This window comes from Staurois parvus, unplaced genomic scaffold (assembly GCF_062004578.1).
Source record: "Staurois parvus isolate SC_StPar_1 unplaced genomic scaffold, SC_StPar_1.0 ptg000917l, whole genome shotgun sequence".
NCBI lineage: Eukaryota > Metazoa > Chordata > Amphibia > Anura > Ranidae > Staurois > Staurois parvus.
This window is the reverse complement of record NW_028318713.1, coordinates 1,262,460-1,281,930: the sequence shown is the minus strand read 5'-3', so window position 1 is coordinate 1,281,930 and position 19,471 is coordinate 1,262,460. Positions and strand designations below refer to the sequence as shown.

The 19,471-nt window shown below is 43.3% G+C and overlaps 1 protein-coding gene across 8 annotated transcripts in view; it reads right to left on the bottom strand.

Annotated features, from left to right (window-relative positions):
* The window catches only part of DAB1 (DAB adaptor protein 1), a 1,130,661-nt gene that overhangs the window by 350,131 nt on the left and 761,059 nt on the right, over positions 1-19,471 (bottom strand). For all 8 annotated transcript variants that reach the window (XM_089656556.1, XM_089656558.1, XM_089656557.1 and 5 more), the window contains exon 5: positions 7,917-8,119. In XM_089656556.1, the coding sequence (XP_089512682.1) occupies positions 7,917-7,983 (67 nt within the window). In that variant the 5' untranslated portion in view covers positions 7,984-8,119. The remainder of the gene's footprint in view (positions 1-7,916; positions 8,120-19,471) is intronic.

The window sequence follows — 19,471 nt, the reverse complement described above, 5'->3', positions numbered from 1 at the left end:
TGCTGTTAAGGAGCGATAAATCCTGATGGCCGAAGATCCCTACAACCCGATTTACAGAGCAGATTCAATTTTGCCGTCGCGGCGCGGGATGTCAGGAGGAAAATGTAGCTGTTATGTCACTTTCCATAAAGATTAGATGTTCTATCTCCAGGTAGCCTTGTAGCCGGAGGGAAGACGTGGCGCGGAACGACTTGTTATCCGCTATAGGAATCTTTTCCCCTTCTATCGACACATTGGCAGTCGTGTCATGCCGACGAGGAAAACATTTATTTAAAAAAAAAATACCAGAGCGCAAAAAAAGAACCTGATACAACGGATCTCGCGTCACAGGACAGATTGGTGTTTGCATTTAGATGGCGAACTGCTGGGAGTTGTTATATAGATCTGCGGAGACTCGACTCCATGAACCCTCTAGAGGGGCCACGAATAATGTGATGGAGTCGTGCCTGGTGGACAATGGGGAGCCTAATATGTAACAAATCACAAGAATACAATGTGTAACATTATGTAACAAATCACGAGGATACAATATGTAACAATATGTAACAAATCACGAGGATACAATATGTAACAATATGTATCAAATCACGTGGATACAATATGTAACAATATGTAACAAATCACGAGGATACAATATGTAACAAATCACGAGGATACAATATGTAACAATATGTAACAAATCACGAGGATACAATATGTAACAATATGTAACAAATCACGAGGATACAATATGTAACAATATGTAACAAATCACAAGGATACAATATGTAACAATATGTATCAAATCACGTGGATACAATATGTAACAAATCACGAGGATACAATATGTAACAATATGTATCAAATCATGTGGATACAATATGTAACAATATGTATCAAATCACGAGGATACAATGTGTACAATATGTAACAATATGTAACAACTCATGAGGATACAATATGTAACAATATGTAACAAATCACAAGGATACAATATGTAACAAATCACAAGGATACAATATGTAACAAATCACGAGGATACAATGTGTAACAATATGTAAAAAATCATGAGGATACAATATGTAACAAATCATGGGGATACAATATGTAACAAATCATGGGGATACAATATGTAACAAATCATGGGGATACAATATGTAACAAATCATGAGGATACAATATGTAACAATATGTAACAAATCACGAGGATACAATATGTAACAATATGTAACAAATCACGAGGATACAATATGTAACAAATCACGAGGATACAATATGTAACAAATCATGAGGATACAATATGTAACAATATGTAACAAATCACGAAGATACAATATGTAACAAATCACAAGGATACAATATGTAACAATATGTAACAAATCACGAGGATACAATATGTAACAAGTCACGAGGATACAATATGTAACAAATCACGAGGATACAATATGTAACAATATGTATCAAATCACGAGGATACAATATGTATCAAATCACGAGGATACAATATGTAACAAATCACGAGGATACAATATGTAACAAATCACGAGGATACAATATGTAACAAATCACGAGGATACAATATGTAACAATATGTAACAACTCGAGGATACAATATGTAACAAATCACAAGGATACAATATGTAACAATATGTAACAAATCATGAGGATACAATATGTAACAATATGTAACAAATCATGAGGATACAATATGTAACAAATCACAAGGATACAATACAACAAAGTGCGCTGTGTTATCAGTGTATGGAAGCCTCTCCGTGCTTTTGGTGTATTTAGGTTGTGTGCTGCCCTAGGCAACACAAAAATCAGGCACCCCCCATGGAGAGAGCCTGACATTGACCAACAACAACCCTGCCCAACCCCCTGAGAGAGCCTTCTACTAATACTACACACCCCCCCCCCCCCACGGCGAGAGAGAGAGAGAGAGAGAGAGAGAAAACCACTCACCTTCACAGCTCTGGACATCCCCCAGAACGAGAGTCGGGCTCTCCATACACCATCAAGCAGCCCACAACCTCTCTCTCGGATCTCATCTGGTCCCCATGCCACATGTGTCCCTTCTTCCATCCCTTCTTCCGGGGGGGGGGCCCTGAAAAATGCCACCCTTGGCAGATGCCTTGTTTTCCTTGTGGTAAATACACCCCTGGGGACAGGTTGGTACACACCTAGTGATAGGTACACCCAGCGGCATCCCTAGGGTTGGTGTCACCCGGTGCGGTAACACTTGGTGACACCCCCTCCGACGATCCCTGCAGAATGGATCAGATCTGCGGATTGAGTATAACGGATCGGACTCCAATCCATTATGCTCACCAGTCTGCAGATCCGATCCATCCTGCGGGGATCGTCGACTTTCTTTACAACTTACCTTTTCTTGGAGCGGGTCCAGTGTAGCGGCAAGATGTGTCTCCCATGTAGATATGTCCCCCCTGAAGCAACTGCGCATGTCCTGGTTGCTTCAGGGGGGATATATCTACATGGGAGACACATCTTGCCGCTACACCGGTGTTACCCCGTATAGGTTGCATGCCGATGATCCGCGCAGGATGGATCGTCGGCATGCAACCTATACGGGGTGACACCGGACCCGTTCCAAGAAAAGGTAAGTTGTAAAGAAAGCTGACGATCCCCGCAGGATCGGAGTCCAATCCATTATGCTCAATCCGCAGATCCGATCCATTCTGCGGGGATTGTCGGAGGGGATGTCACCAAGTGTTACCGTACCAACACCAACCCTAGGGACGCCTCTGGGTGTACCTATCACTAGGTGTGTACCAACCTGTCCCCAGGGGCATATTTACCACAAGGAAAACAAGGCATTTGCCTAGGGCGGCATTTTTCAGGGGGGCAGCAGGGTGACACCAGACCCGCTCCAAGAAAAGGTAAGTTGTAAAGAAAGCCGATGATCCCCGCAGGATGGATCGGACCGCACCCCCCGCACCTGCCTCGGGACGCCACTGGATACACCTATCTACTGTCTGGAGAAGTCTGGCCACAAGTGGTCTTCGTGGAAGAATTGCAGCCAAAAAGCCATATCTCCAATGTGGAAACAAGGCTAAGCGACTAAGTATGAACAAGGGACTGTGGTGCAGAAAAATGGCAGCAGGGGCTCTGGACTGATTCATTTTGTTGGCGAGGGGCTGGAGAGGAGTACAATACTGTAAGTCTTCAGGCAACTGTGAAGCATGGTGGAGGTTCCTTGCAAGTTTGGGGCCGCATTTTTGCAAAAGGGGTTTGGAGATTTGGTCAGGATCAATGGCATCCTCAATGCTGAGAGATACAGGCAGATACGTTTTCTTGAAGCAGAGGGATTTAATGACCACATATTGAACAATCCAAGGCTTACAAAGGATCCGGGATAAGACGCAAACGTCAATACACAATTATACCCGAGTGACATGGCTGAAGGAAATCTCTCTGTGTTTTTGTTCTTCTTTCCTTTTTATTGCTTTTCCTTCCATCACATGTCTGTATCTTGTACCTTACCAACATCGGCCTTATTTCACACCGTTGCAACCTGCTTTTGACAATAAATTCATAAATAAATCCGGCCATACACGGGTCAAATTCCGAAAGAATTTTCTTTTAAAAAATTGGAATTTTCGTGCCTTTGGGAACCCAACATCACCATCATTGATTTTGAAATTCTTACAACCAAGCTTTCAATTTCACATCTTGCTACAGAAAAGAATTTTCGTGGCCATGAATTTTATTTCTTTCCAGGTCACAGCTCACGCTCGTTTCCTTTTCGATGACATTTCTCGCCCGATTCTCCCATCATTGTTTAAACATTTTTCCAAAAATTTCCAACATGCCCGATCATTCAGATTCAACGATCGCATGAAAATCGGACGTTTCTGTGGCCCCACTAAGTCCTGGTTCACATATGTGCGGGTGGTGCGGCTGCGGATCCACACAAAAACCACCCGCACAGAGGAATGCGGACCCGCGGGAGGGGGCCATTACTTCTAATGGCACGTCGTCCGCACTGGAAAACGCAGCCGCACTGGGAACCGAAGTTCCCGCGCTGGATGCGTTTTCAGAAGAAGTGCAGGGACTTCTTCCCTGTGTGTCACGGGGGACAGGAGTCCATTCAAATGAATGGGCTCTCGTGTCCGTGCAAAATGCGGCCCGCATGTGAACCGGGGGTAATGGTGCGAAATTCGAACGAAAATCCATGGAAAAGATATTCGAAAGAAAATTCTTTCGGAATTCGACCCGTGTATGGCCGGCTTTAGTATGCTCCGCCTCTTGCTGTAAACCCACCCCAGGCCTTTAACAATGCAAACATTTAATTCACAACATAAAAATTCCGATGTAAGAAAAATAATAAAGTAGTATACATAATACAGACAGGATTCCTACATATCAGATCAGAGGATGAGACCCTGAAAAACATTTTATAATGTCGGGCCGCTATGTATCACAAATCTTATTTTTTGTTTAAAGAAAATGCAAAAAATTGTGAGAAAGAAATAAATAAATAAACAGTCGAATAAAAAAGCGGTATCTTTTTCCCGAGCTAATTACGGGATCGGTGTTTAATTCTTTGCGCGCGTTATAAGCTGTTGCTTAGCAACCCGTAAGCTCCGAGAACCTCTAGGAGCAACGGAACGCAGCGTTACATTGTATACCGCCTTATGTTTCTCCTGTAATCTCACAGCATGAAGTCAGGGAGGTGTGAGGGCCGACCCCACCGATTGCATGAGATAGCCGAACCAAAATTCCCAGCATGCCTTGCCAGAGTGCCAGCAGCTATTGTTCCCATGCTGGGGGCCCCAGTCGTGACCTGTGACTTGTCCCTTTCCTGATTGCTGCAGGAATGCAATTATCATCAGCTAGGAAAAACCTTTTCATGGGGGGGGATTGTGCTGTTGTGGAGGCTCTTTGAATGGCGCTGTTGTGGACAGACAGGTTTTTCTTTTCTTTCCTCAAAAAAGGAACGTCCATTATATATTGAAGACGAATAGCTGGGGGGGGGGGGGGTTGGGGTGATTAAAAATTCTGGGTACACCTGGACCCACCCAACATATGGGGTTGAGTACAAACAGTGCAAAGCGCAGATTGAGGGCATGGCCAATTATGATGGCGGGATACGGAGGTTACATTTCTTTTCCTCCAGACGTAAAGAGTGCCCCCTTGTCCTCTGTGATGACCTCAGGGTGAATAACTACACCGAGTTCACTATATGAACCACTGATGTATTTATACATGGAGATCATATCCCCCCTTATGTATTATACATGGAGATCATATCCCCCCTTATGTATTATACATGGAGATCATATCCCCCTTATGTATTATACATGGAGATCATATCCCCCCTTATGTATTATACATGGAGATCATATCCCCCTTATGTATTATACATGGAGATCATATCCCCCTTATGTATTATACATGGAGATCATATCCCCCCCTTATGTATTATACATGGAGATCATGTCCCCCCTTATGTATTATACATGGAGATCATATCCCCCTTATGTATTATACATGGAGATCATATCCCCCCTTATGTATTATACATGGAGATCATATCCCCCTTATGTATTATACATGGAGATCATATCCCCCCTTATGTACTATACATGGAGATCATATCCCCCCTTATGTATTATACATGGAGATCATATCCCCCCTTATGTACTATACATGGAGATCATATCCCCCCTTATGTATTATACATGGTGATCATATCCCCCCTTATGTATTATACATGGAGATCATATCCCCCTTATGTATTATACATGGAGATCATATCCCCCTTATGTATTATACATGGAGATCATATCCCCCCCTTATGTATTATACATGGAGATCATATCCCCCCTTATGTATTATACATGGAGATCATATCCCCCTTATGTATTATACATGGAGATCATATCCCCCCTTATGTATTATACATGGAGATCATATCCCCCCTTATGTATTATACATGGTGATCATATCCCCCCTTATGTATTATACATGGAGATCATATCCCCCCCTTATGTATTATACATGGAGATCATATCCCCCCCTTATGTATTATACATGGTGATCATATCCCCCCCTTATGTATTATACATGGAGATCATATCCCCCCTTATGTATTATATATGGTGATCATATCCCCCCTTATGTATTATACATGGTGATCATATCCCCCCTTATGTATTATACATGGAGATCATATCCCCCTTATGTATTATACATGGAGATCATATCCCCCCTTATGTATTATACATGGAGATCATATCCCCCCTTATGTATTATACGTGGAGATCATATCCCCCCCATATGTATTGTACATGGAGATCATATCCCCCCTTATGTATTATACATGGAGATCATATCCCCCCCTTATGTATTATACATGGAGATCATATCCCCCTTATGTATTATACATGGAGATCATATCCCCCCTTATGTATTATACATGGAGATCATATCCCCCCTTATGTATTATACATGGAGATCATATCCCCCTTATGTATTATACGTGGAGATCATATCCCCCCTTATGTATTATACGTGGAGATCATATCCCCCCTTATGTATTGTACATGGAGATCATATCCCCCCTTATGTATTGTACATGGAGATCATATCCCCCCTTATGTATTATACATGGAGATCATATCCCCCCTTATGTATTATATATGGAGATCATATCCCCCTTATGTATTATACATGGAGATCATATCCCCCCTTATGTATTATACATGGTGATCATATCCCCCCTTATGTATTATACATGGAGATCATATCCCCCCTTATGTATTATATATGGAGATCATATCCCCCTTATGTATTATACATGGAGATCATATCCCCCTTATGTATTATACATGGAGATCATATCCCCCCTTATGTATTATACATGGAGATCATATCCCCCCTTATGTATTATACATGGAGATCATATCCCCCTTATGTATTATACGTGGAGATCATATCCCCCCTTATGTATTATACATGGAGATCATATCCCCCCTTATGTATTATACATGGAGATCATATCCCCCCTTATGTATTATACATGGAGATCATATCCCCCTTATGTATTATACGTGGAGATCATATCCCCCCTTATGTATTATACGTGGAGATCATATCCCCCCTTATGTATTATACGTGGTGATCATATCCCCCCTTATGTATTATACGTGGAGATCATATCCCCCCTTATGTATTGTATGTGGAGATCATATCCCCCCCCCCCCGTATGTATTATACATGGAGATCATATCCCCCTTATGTATTATACATGGTGATCATATCCCCCCTTATGTATTATACACGGAGATCATATCCCCCCTTATGTATTATACATGGAGATCATATCCCCCCTTATGTATTATACATGGAGATCATATCCCCCCTTATGTATTATACATGGAGATCATATCCCCCCTTATGTATTATACATGGAGATCATATCCCCCTTATGTATTATACATGGAGATCATATCCCCCCTTATGTATTATACACGGAGATCATATCCCCCTTATGTATTATACATGGAGATCATATCCCCCTTATGTATTATACATGGAGATCATATCCCCCTTATGTATTATACATGGAGATCATATACCCCTTATGTATTATACATGGAGATCATATCCCCCCTTAATCTCCTCTTCTCCTTATACCCTAAGAGATTTCAAGCTCTTCTGCCATCTGCATCCTCCCTTATCCCCTAATAGATTGTAAGCTCTTCCGCCTCTCAATAATTTACCCAGTAATGCACATATAAGGATAGTTACATAAGCACTGACTTTACAGACAACTCTGAGTAAAACATACAGCTCTAGTTATCATACAAACCATTATAAATTCATAATCTATTGAATTTCATATGAAGCCTGTCACAGTCCCCCCTGTCATGGTGACACCAATCTTCTCCCAACACAAGAGGAAAAATTACCTTTCTTTTTGGATTCTTTCTTTGCGCTGGTTTTCACAGCCACTTGAAGTTCCGTCTCCGTTGACATCCTATTAAATCCTTAGGCCTCTTCACACAGATTCAGTGTCTCAGCGAGTCTCATCTAGAAGTCTCCTCCAAAAGAACAACTCAGCCCTTCAGATGAGATTGCCCAAGTCACATCTCTCACTCCTGTCTGTCGAGAGCTGCAAGAGAAATGACAAACAGCCATGTTGGAGGAGCTTAAAAGGACACTTGTGGTGGTGACATAGCATGGAGAATACTTCAAGGGGAGCAGCTGGAGGTCAGTACAACCTTGCTTTGATGCTCAAGTGGGAGAAGCCAGTTTTTTCCTCTTTGCGACTTTTTAAAACTAAAATTGGATTTCATGTTTTACGAAGTATTTCTCTGCAGGAACAAAATATGAGTCTACATTACCAAAGGCATTTTGGCAATGGGCCAATCAAAGGTACACTGGCAAGGGCCAATCAACATCACAGTTTTACTTTAGACAGTAGCTTTGATACAATTAAAAATATAATACTTCTGTAGGAACCCTGACATAGACTAGAGCAGCCTTTCTCGACCTTTTCAACACGGAGGAACCTTTGAAATAACTTTCCGGTCTTAGGGATCCCCGGCTAAAAATGACTGACTACAACTCATGCTACATTAGTGTGATGGTCAGTGGGAAGAATGTTCCTCACACTTGTGGTCATTGGGAAGAATGCTCCTCACACTTGTGGTCATTGGGAAGAATGCTCCTCACACTTGTGGTCAGTGGGAAGAATGCTCCTCACACTTGTGGTCATTGGGAAGAATGCTCCTCACACTTGTGGTCATTGGGAAGAATGCTCCTCACGCTTGTGGTCATTGGGAAGAATGCTCCTCACACTTGTGGTCAGTGGGAATAATGCTCCTCACACTTGTGGTCATTGGGAAGAATGCTCCTTACACTTGTGGTCATTGGGAAGAATGCTCCTCACACTTGTGGTCAGAGGGAAGAATGCTCCTCACACTTGTGGTCATTGGGAAGAATGCTCCTCACACTTGTGGTCAGAGGGAAGAATGCTCCTCACACTTTTGGTCATTGGGAAGAATGTTCCTCACACTTGTGGTCAGTGGGAATAATGCTCCTCACACTTGTGGTCAGTGGGAAGATCATGTGGACCTAAAGAGTTCTTTGTTATGTAGAAGGATTTTTGCTGCTATTTGTGGATATCCTGTACCCATAGCCCTCTCTCACTAAGGCAACTGAGCTAATAAATTGCAAGAAAGAAGACTGAAGGGTCTAAAGTCTAAAACCCATTGGTGGGTTGGTTAGTGCCTGGGTGCAGCTTCTGCCTGCAGCTTATTGATGGCCTCATTTCAGCATGGGCAAGGTCAATAACTGGAGTTCAAGGATGTTTTTTTATTGATAAAAAATGGAACTTCTTTAGAAAAACAATACTCCTGCCATATATTGTGACATGTCAGGTCATTTTATTCATGCAGACTTATATAATTACTGGAAGGTCAATATTAAAATATATTTTATCCAATAAAGGGTATCACTAACAGGTTAAACATTCTGTATTAGTAGACAGAAAAGAATACTTTGTTTTATTTTTGCTCGACCTGTCGTTCTTCTGCTTTAAGTCGCAGAGTGAATTTCAAATATCTTCAATATAAGCGAAATGTCCTAATGAGAGGGACAGGCAAGTAGTGCATATCCATTTCCTACAGCATACAAATGTTACAGCCCATTGGGTGTAAGTGGTCAGGAATGGAATTGCATTATCAGCACAGAATTCCTCATCTCGCTCTCTTTACTATCAGATACTCATTTAAGAAGAAAAAAAGCCTCAGCCGCTTTGTGCAGTAGATCATTTGCCAAGCCGCGCAACGGGGAGACAATATGTTGATGCTGATAGCGATAAGGACCCTGTTCGCCGCTTAACTAAGGAAATAAATGTAAGAATATCCTCTGTCGCCAGGATAGAAAAAGGCTGATGTGATTTCCAGGGGTGCTGCATACAGAAGTAGCAGATCAGGATTGAAATGCAGACTTATCCCTCCATGAGACGGCCAGCAGAGTGGCAAATTTAGATGTATCCCCTTATACACTACATGGCCAAAATGATGTGGTCATCTGACCATCACAACTGTACTACATGACCATAAGTATGTGAATTCACCTCCAAGTGATTGAGCTAAGGTATTCCCAGTAAGGGGGAACTGTTGCTACTACATCATACAAAGGTATTTTAGACATATGAGCTCTTCCAACCTTGTGGTAACAGTTTGGTGAAGACCCTTTTCTGTTGCAGCATTCACGGTCCCCCTGTGTACAAAACCAGCTCCATAAAGACATGGTTTGATGTGTCTGTGAAGGTTCTCGTTGGTTTAGGTTATTGGATATCTAGTCATAGTAACATTCAACTGGACTTGATCTGTAATTTTGGTTGCTACATGGTTTGGCTAGTTTGGGGTGGAGGAATTTGAGTGTCCTGCACAGAGCCCTGACCTCAACCCAACTGAACACCTTTGGGATGAATTGGAACACTGATTGTGAGCCAAGTCTTCTCATCCAACAGTTGATGAGTTTGATGTGGAGGAACTCAAGCGGCCTTAATATAGGCCTTTCCTCAATCCTACTTAACACTTTTGGGATAAACTGGAACCTCAACATGAGCCAAGACTTCTCATCCAACAGTTGATGAGTCTGATGTGGAGGAACTCAAGCGGTCTTAATATAGGCCTTTCCTCAATCCTACTTAACACTTTTGGGATAAACTGGAACCTCAACATGAGCCAAGCCTTCTCATCCAACCTGGTACCTGACCTCACACATGTTCTTTTGGCTAAATGGGCACACAATCTCCCAGACACACTCTAAAATCTTATGGAAAGCCTTCCCAGAAAAATGAAGGGGAGCCAAATCCATATTAATGACCATGGGTTTGGAAGTCCAATAAGCTTGTAGAGGTGTGATGGTCAGGAATCCACAAACAAATAATTTGATTATTTATTAATGAGGGAACAAGTTATAGAAACTGGTAATAAAATATTTCTGTCAAGCTTTCTATCTAATTATAGATTATTCCCTTTCTCTGTCCACCTTGGTCAGATTCTAATTAATTTTCCATAATATATAATATCCATGAGGATATTTTCTTTGGTTGGAACTGAACCCTGGACATACAGATGCATAGACATGGCAATATTCAACATTGTGATAAGCCACTCTGAGCACCAACTAAGCTCTGCCACCAGACAATTAAAGAGCCTAGTCCTGACCAGGGGCAGACTGACCATTTGGAAACTCGGGCACTGCCCGAGGGCCCGGGGTCAGTAGGGGGCCCCATGAGATGCCCCTGGTACCTTTTTCATAGGCTTTTTTGAGTTTAGGCAAGGACACAGGGGCCCCATGATCCCCTATTGCCCGGGGTCCCCATGAGTTGTCAGTCCACCCCTGCTGCAACACAGTATAGTTAAAGGGCCTTCAAAATGGCTGACAGGGCGACTTTACTGTGAACTGCCCCAGTCTGTTCTGTAAGCTCTACATCTTGCTCTTGCTCTACAATGAGGCATTTAGTAAAAAAAAATATCTCATAAGAAAAAGAGTAGGCACTTAACCGCAAAGGCCAAACAAAGTTATGAAGTTTAAAAACACTGCTAAATAAACCGTGAGCTTCAATCCAAAGTGCGCTGGCAACCGCAGTGAGAGACGCCACAGATCTGGTGCAGAACGTGAAAGATTGGCATCTTTTTATAACAGACAAGCTGTTGTGATGCTGCATCGCTGAAACACATTCACAGCAGAATATGGGTACAGAGAAAAATGTCTAAATACAACCAACCACCCACTGCAGGCCCGATTTATAAAAGGTGTATCGTAATTGTACCCAATATTAACTGTTTGATCTTACTTACTGCATAATTCCACATAAAAATAAAATATTCTAACAAAATGTAATTTGCAGATGGGTTTATTATCATTTTATGAAGATTTTCTACCATTTTTGCCAAAACTCTTGCCAGGAATATGTTCCTCTGAATTTAGCAAAACCCTTTATTTCCATATGCAACTAAGCTGAACAAGGAAAGTTCCCAAACCCATCCATTCTCAGGGTTCCTTAGAATTCAAGGGGTCCTTCAGAGGTTGCTAGTGGTTCTTTGAGCTGTAGTTATTTACCTTTCATTTGGTGGTTCCTATAAAGTATCAGGGCCAACACCACTTGGCAGAACCAGGTGCAGGACACACATTTTTTTTTAGCTGTCTGTAGGGATGGCTATCTGACCAATACTGTAATTGAGACATTCCTTTCACTGACCACCAATAAATCAGATTTAGAAAGCGATCCCATGAGACCTAAAAGTTATTTCAATGGTTCCACTGGGATAAAAAGGCAGAGAAAGACTGCATTGCTGGTACCCAGACTGGTATCTCAGAAGAGCCTCCTTCAGCCTACAATGAAAGCTAACAGAACTGGTTGCACAACAAAATGACAGACACGTTTAACCCCTAGACGACGAGCGCACGCAAATAAGCGGCCTCTCAGCGTCTGGGCCTTGACGCCGAGCAGCCGCATATTTGCGCGCCACTAGAAAATACATATGTGCTGAAAGTGCGTGCCCTGCATGCTTCCAGCACATATCTCTGTGACTCACGGAAAGGTCCTGATCTCCCCTTGCGACTGGGACCTTTTCTGATCAGGCGACCATTGTGACGACGAATCACGGCAGTCACATGACCCTAAAACCCGCCCACCTCCTGGCTTTTTGAAACTCTTAAAGGGCCGGGAGGCGCCGGTGCAAAGTGGTTTATAACTCATTATATGTGTACCAACTGAGTTACTATCCATTTCCATTGTTGGCCAAAATCTTGCCATCGTATCACTTGTTGCCTTTAGAAAATGTATTTTCCACCCAGATTTGCCATATGATGACAAAATATCCACCATTGTGTGGATTTTCCCATTCATCAGTGGGAACTCCAGTTCACAGTGGCATCTGCTGTATTCATTACAAGATATTTGTTGGCCATGATCATTTGTCATCTCCAGAAGTCTAATCATTAATACAAAATCCCCCTATGGGACCTTGCCATGCTTGGTCACCTAAGCCAATCACGTAGGTTATATTCTGGTGTGCTTAAAATATTGTCCAAGTTCAATTAACATATAAACAATGCTCTTTAACAGCAAGAACAAAATGCTAGATCATTATATTTCAAGGATATAGTTATACCATTTGACCATCTATGCAATGAATCTGATTAACATATGGCATCCCCCTCATTGATACCTGCCAAACCAATTCATGAAGCATCCAAACTTCTGAGAATTTCCAGAAGATGGTCTCAATATTTAGCAAAACTCACTTGGTGCAAGATAACTGAGGGTCTTCCAGAGTTTATTTAGCTGTTCCCCACATATCAAACTCTACATCCAAGTGGTTTTGTTTAATAACTTTCTGCAAAATTGGAGGAGCTGAAGTAACAAGACCTTAACCCCCAGTCCTGTTGCCTGGCTGAAGCTGTGTTTAAAATTCCTCAACGCCCCCCTCTCTGGTTGCTATTAGAAGTCAACCAGATATCTACCGTCTTATCAATGTTACTTTTAAGGGCGACTCAGACACAGATTTGTTTAGACAATGCCAGCATAACTAATAGATTAAAGTTATAAAATTTTAGTAGCAAATTTTGGCTTAATAAATTAATCCAACATGTTCAGGGCAGCACAGTGGCTAAATGGTTAGCACTTCCGCCTGGCAGTACTAGAGTCGTTGGTTCAAATCCCAACCACAGCACCACCTGCTTGGAGTTTGCATGTTCTCCCTGTGCCTGCATGGGTTTCCTCTGAGTACTCTTGCTTCCTCCTACACTCCAAAGACATACTGGTAGGCAGGGGTGGACTGATGGGGTGGACTCATGGGGCCCCCAGGCAATAGGGGATCACAGGGCCCCTATGTCCTTGCCCACACTCAAACTACACCCAAAAAAGCCTATGAAAGGTACCAGGGGCATCTCATGGGGTCCCCTACAGGCCCTCAGGCAGTGCCCAAGTTACCAAATGGTCAGTTTGCCCCTGCTGGTAGGTTAATTAGATCCTGTCTAAATTGGCCTTAGTATGAATGTAAGTTAGGGACCTTAGATTGTACACTCCTTGAGGGTTAGGGACTGATGTGCAATATATATGTAAAGCGCTGCATAAAATGACAGCGCTATATAAGTACCTATAATAAATAAATGTTCCTTAATCAAATTCCAAGAACATGGACCCCACTCACTCTCACCTAGGTGTCTATCTGTTGGTTTCAACATTTTACCCAACTCACAATCACTAATCCCCTATTTGTGTCATGCATTTCCATGATGCTGGTGGACCGGCCACAGGCATCACAACCACCAGCTGACATGGAGCAGCCAGGATACACAGCGTCATTTGCTGCTATGCTGCTGGTCTGCCAGCCTGACCACACCATGGAAATGCATGAAGCTGATCCAGTGTGGCAGCATTCAGGACCACCCTAACAGGGGCGGACAGACAACTCATGGGGCCCCCGGGCAATAAGGGATCATGGTGCCCCTGTGTCCTTGCCCAAACTCAAAAAAGCCTATGAAAAAGGTACCTGGGGCATCTCATGAGGCCCCCTACTGACCCTGGGCCCTCGGGCAGTGTCCGAGCTTTCAAATGGTCAGTCCACCCCTGCACCCTAACATTCAGACAAGGACCTGCTCTGCCTTCTGTCCTGACCTGCTGTGCCGCCAGCTCTGTGCCATGTGTTCTGTGTTGAACATCTAAGGTAAGAAAGGGAGACTGAAGGGGGAACTCTGATGTGAAGGGATGGGCTCTGATGTTAGATGGGGGGTACTCTGTTGTGAAAGAGGGGGCTTCTCATAAGAATTTTGGAGACCCCTGGGCTAAATGTCCCTCTGTGGGATCTTCTTGATCTGAAATAAATATGCATCACTATTCATCTGACACAGTTAGAAGCAGGGGCGGACTGACCATTTGAGCACTCGGGCACTGCCCGAGGGCCTGGGGTCAGTAGGGGGCCCCATGAAATGCCCCGGGTACCTTTTTTATAGGCTTTTTTGGGTGTGCTTTGAGTGTAGGCAAGGACACAGGGGCCCCATGATCCCCTATTGCCCGGCGGCCCCATGAGTTGTCAGTCTGCCCCTGGTTAGAAGACTCCATCATGAGCTATCAAGGGAAAATGGCTATGTGGTTCATTTTATAGCGTCCCCATCAGGAGCGGACTGACAACTCATGGGGCACCCGGGCAATAGGGGATCATGGGGCCCCTGTGTCCTTGCCCAAACTCAAAAAAGCCTATGAAAAAGGTACCAGGGGCATCTCATGGGGCCCCCTACTGACCCCGGGCCCTCCGGCAGTGCCGAATTTCCAAATGGTCAGTCCGCCCCTGGTCCCTATCCTGTCCATCTCCTCAGCTGGCAGAATTGATATAGCGAAAACCAGCTCTCCTAATCTCTATTAATGCCTCCCAATGGCATGTCGTCTCAGTGCTCCAACAACAGGCCACCCCCGACTCAAGTACTCTACAAAGCCAATTAGCATGGTTAGTGGAAAACTTAGTGAATGAAGTAGAAGTTGGCGTGGTTACAGAATCATCCCACGGTAGTTTACATTCGTTCCGGAATTCATACACCCAGCAGGAGGCTATATACATTCACAGACACACAACATGTTGAGCTGACAAACAGATTTGTCATTGAACAAGAGGGATCACATCACTTGTCATGTAATTCTCCTGGGTCCCAGAGAACTTGGCAGAAGGGACAGACTAATAGAGAAAAAGCAGGTAAAAGTTTACCCAACTTGGTCAACTGTCTGTCACATCCTCCAAATCTGTCAATCCTGGTCCAGGGAATAAAACAATTTTAGGTGCCTGTCGTTCTCCACCATCTTTTCTAGGAGAACCCACCATTTGTCTTGTATGGTGAACATATAATCCAAGTTTATGTATCATGGCAGCTTAACAGCAAAAGTAAAGCGTTAGCTTGTTTCAAGTACAGGGACGGACTGACAACTCATGGGGCCCCCCAGGCAATAGGTGATCATGGGGCCCCTGTGTCCTTGCACAAACTCAAAAAAGCCTATGAAAAGGGTACCAGGGGCATCTCATGTGGCCCCCTATTGACCCCGCGCCCTCAGGCAGTGCCCAAGTTTCCAAATGGTCAGTCCGCCCCTGTTCAAGTATATATCTATATCCAGGGCTTTTGTTCTCAAAGAAGGTGCAGGAACTCCCCCCTTTTGAGTTACTTCTTGTCTCCCCCCCTACACACCTCTGAGCACCTTCACTTGGTATCACCCCTACCCACCTCCCAGTACCACTCCTTTTAGAGAAAACAGAGCAAGTATCATTTTATATGGAATTTGTTAATGAAAAACAAGAAAAGTAAAAAAAATAGATCCCTGCAGTCAGCAGCATTAGACCCCCCCAGCAACAATAGATTCCTCCAGCAACAATGGACCCCAAAACAAAATACCACCCTAGCTACAGAAGCTGCAACAGATCCCCCAGCAGCCAGCATCAATAGAGTCTCCAGCAGCTAGCAACAATGAACAACAGACCCCTCCTTCAACAGTAGATCTCTTCCAGCAACAGTAGACCCCCATCAACAATAGACCTGCACCAGCAACAATAGACCTCTCCAGCAACATTAGACCACCACACAAAAATGGATCCCCTTCAGTGACAATAGATTCCGCAGCAGCCAGCAATAACAGATCCTCCAGCACACCCCTGCACGTCTTGCTATTACATACATTCAGTGCTGGAGGTGCCAGAATTGTGTTCCCCCACATTCCTACCGAAAAAAGTCCTGTTTATATCATTTGGACTGTTTGTTCAATACCATTAACATACAGTACTCATTAATACCAGCCAGACTTACCTAAAGAACTCTCTAGACCACAGGTGTCAAACACAAGGCCCGCGAGCCGAATCCGGCCCTCCAATCCATTTCAGGTGGTCCTTGCACCTCTCCTGCAGGTACCCCCTTGTCTCCGCCCCCACCTTGTCTAAGCAGTCGGCAGCAGAGAGGAGAATAGAACTCCTGCCAAATCCTGCACCTCTCACTGCAGCTGCAGCACCCCCTCATCTCTGCCTGCCCTGGTTTCAGCATTCAGCAGACTCTGGTAACTGACTCCACTCCTCCTCTGGTCCTCCTCCAGACCCTGCACTTCCTGTTTTCCAGCTCTGCCCCCAAAGGGGGTGCACGGTGATGTTAGGGAAGGTGTGGGATTCTTGACATCTGATGTAATGGGGATGGGGGTGCTCTGGACATCTAGTCTTACAGATACAACCGGCCCTTTGAGGGCAACCATAATCCTGATACGGCCCGCGATGAAATGGAGTTTGACACCTCTGCTCTAGACCAAGGTTTTTCAACCATGATTCCATAGAACCCTCCAGAGATTGGGGTTTCTTGAGCAATGACAAATTTCTGAATCTCAGCTACCCTAAGTTCCTACTGACACCATTGATCTTTTCAGTTGTCTGTAAGGGGGTAATTCTTCCCAATGACTACAAATGTAAGGAGCATTCTTCCCACTGACCATCACACTAATGTATCATGAGTTTTATATATACAGTGGGGATCGAAAGTTTGGGCACCCCAGCTAAACATTTGTATTAATGTGTATAAAGAAGCCAAGGAAAGATGGAAAAATCTCCAAAAGGCATCAAATTACAGATTAGACATTCTTATAATATGTCAACAAAAGTTAGACTTTATTTCCATCATTTACACTTTCAAAATAACAGAAAACAAAAAAATGGCGTCTGCAAAAGTTTGGGCACCCTGCAGAGTTAGTATCTTGTACTGCCCCCTTTGGCAAGTATCACAGCTTGTAAACGCTTTTTGTAGCCAGCCAAGAGTCTTTCAATTCTTGTTTGAGGTATCTTTGCCCATTTTTCCTTACAAAAGTCTTCCAGTTCTTTGAGATTTCTGGGCTGTCTGTCACGCACGGCTCTTTTAAGGTCTATCCATAGATTTTCAATTATGTTGAGGTCAGGAGATTGTGAAGGCCATGGCAAAACCTTCAGTTTACGCCTCTTGATGTAATCCCCTGTGGATTTCGAGGTGTGTTTAGGATCATTATCCATTTGTAGAAGCCATCCTCTCTTTAACTTCAGCTTTTTCACAGATGGCATCAAGTTACCATCCAAAATTTGCTGAAATTTTACTGAATCCATTTTTCCTTCTACTCGTGAGATGTTCCCTGTGCCACTGGCTGCAACACAACCCCAAAGCATGATTGATCCAACCCCAAGCTTAGCAGTTGGACAGAGGTTCTTTTCATTAAATTCTGTGCCCCTTCTTCTCCAAACATACCTTTGCTCATTCCGGCCAAAAAGTTCAATTATAACCTCATTGGTCCACAGAACTTGTTTCCAAAATGCATCAGGCTTGTCTATATGTTCATCTGCAAAGTTCAAACGATGATTTTTGTGGTGAGGACGTAGAAGAGGTTTTCTTCTGATGACTCTTCCATGAAGACCATATTTGTACAAGTATCTCTTTATAGTGGAATAGTGTACCACAACTCCAGTGTCTGCCAGATCTTTCTGGAGGGATTGTGCAGTCAAACGTGGGTTTTGAATTGTTTTTCTCATAATCCTGCGAGCTGTTCTGTCTGATATTTTTCTTGGTCTTCCAGATGTTGCTTTAACTTCCACTGTTCCTGATGACTGCCATTTCTTAATTACATTCCGAACAGAGGATATTGACATCTGAAAACGTTTTGCTATCTTCTTATAGCCTTCTCCAGCTTTGTGAGCGTCAACTATTTTCAGTTTCAGTTTTCTAGACAACTGCTTAGAAGAACCCATGGTGCTGATTGTTGGGGCAAGGTCAGATGAGTCTGGGCATTTAAAACCTTTGAGATTGAAATCACCTGGTCTTCCCAGACGATGATTGAGAACAATCCATGACACTGGCAGGTCTCAGCTTGGCAAAGGGGGCAGTGCATGCTATAAATTCGGCAGGGTGCCCAAACTTTTGCACATGCCATTTTTTTGTTTTCTGTTATTTTGAAAGTGTAAATGATGGAAATAAAATCTAACTTTTGTTGACATATTATAAGAATGTCTAATCTGTAATTTGATGCCTTTTGGAGATTTTCCATCTTTCCTTGGCTTCTTTATGCACATTAATACAAATTTTTAGCTGGGGTGCCCAAACGTTCGATCCCCACTGTATAGTCATTTTTAGCAAGGGTTCCCTGAGGCCAGAAAATTATGTTGAAATGAAGTTGAAAAGATTGAGAACGGCTGCTCAAGACATCCAAACTCTTGTAAATTTCCAGAAGACATTCTCATCATTTAGCCATAACAAGGTTACGTGAAGCGAGATAACCCGGAGTCCTTTTTGCTGGTCCCCACATACCAAAAGATGCCTTTCACGTGTCCAAACATTTCTGTTTTTTAATTCTTTACAGCAGGTTTCTCAGCCAGGGTTCCTCCAGAGGTTGCTAGGGGTTCCTTGAGCAACGTGCAATATTTGCCTCTCAGATAGGTTCCCGCTGACACCATTGATCTATAAG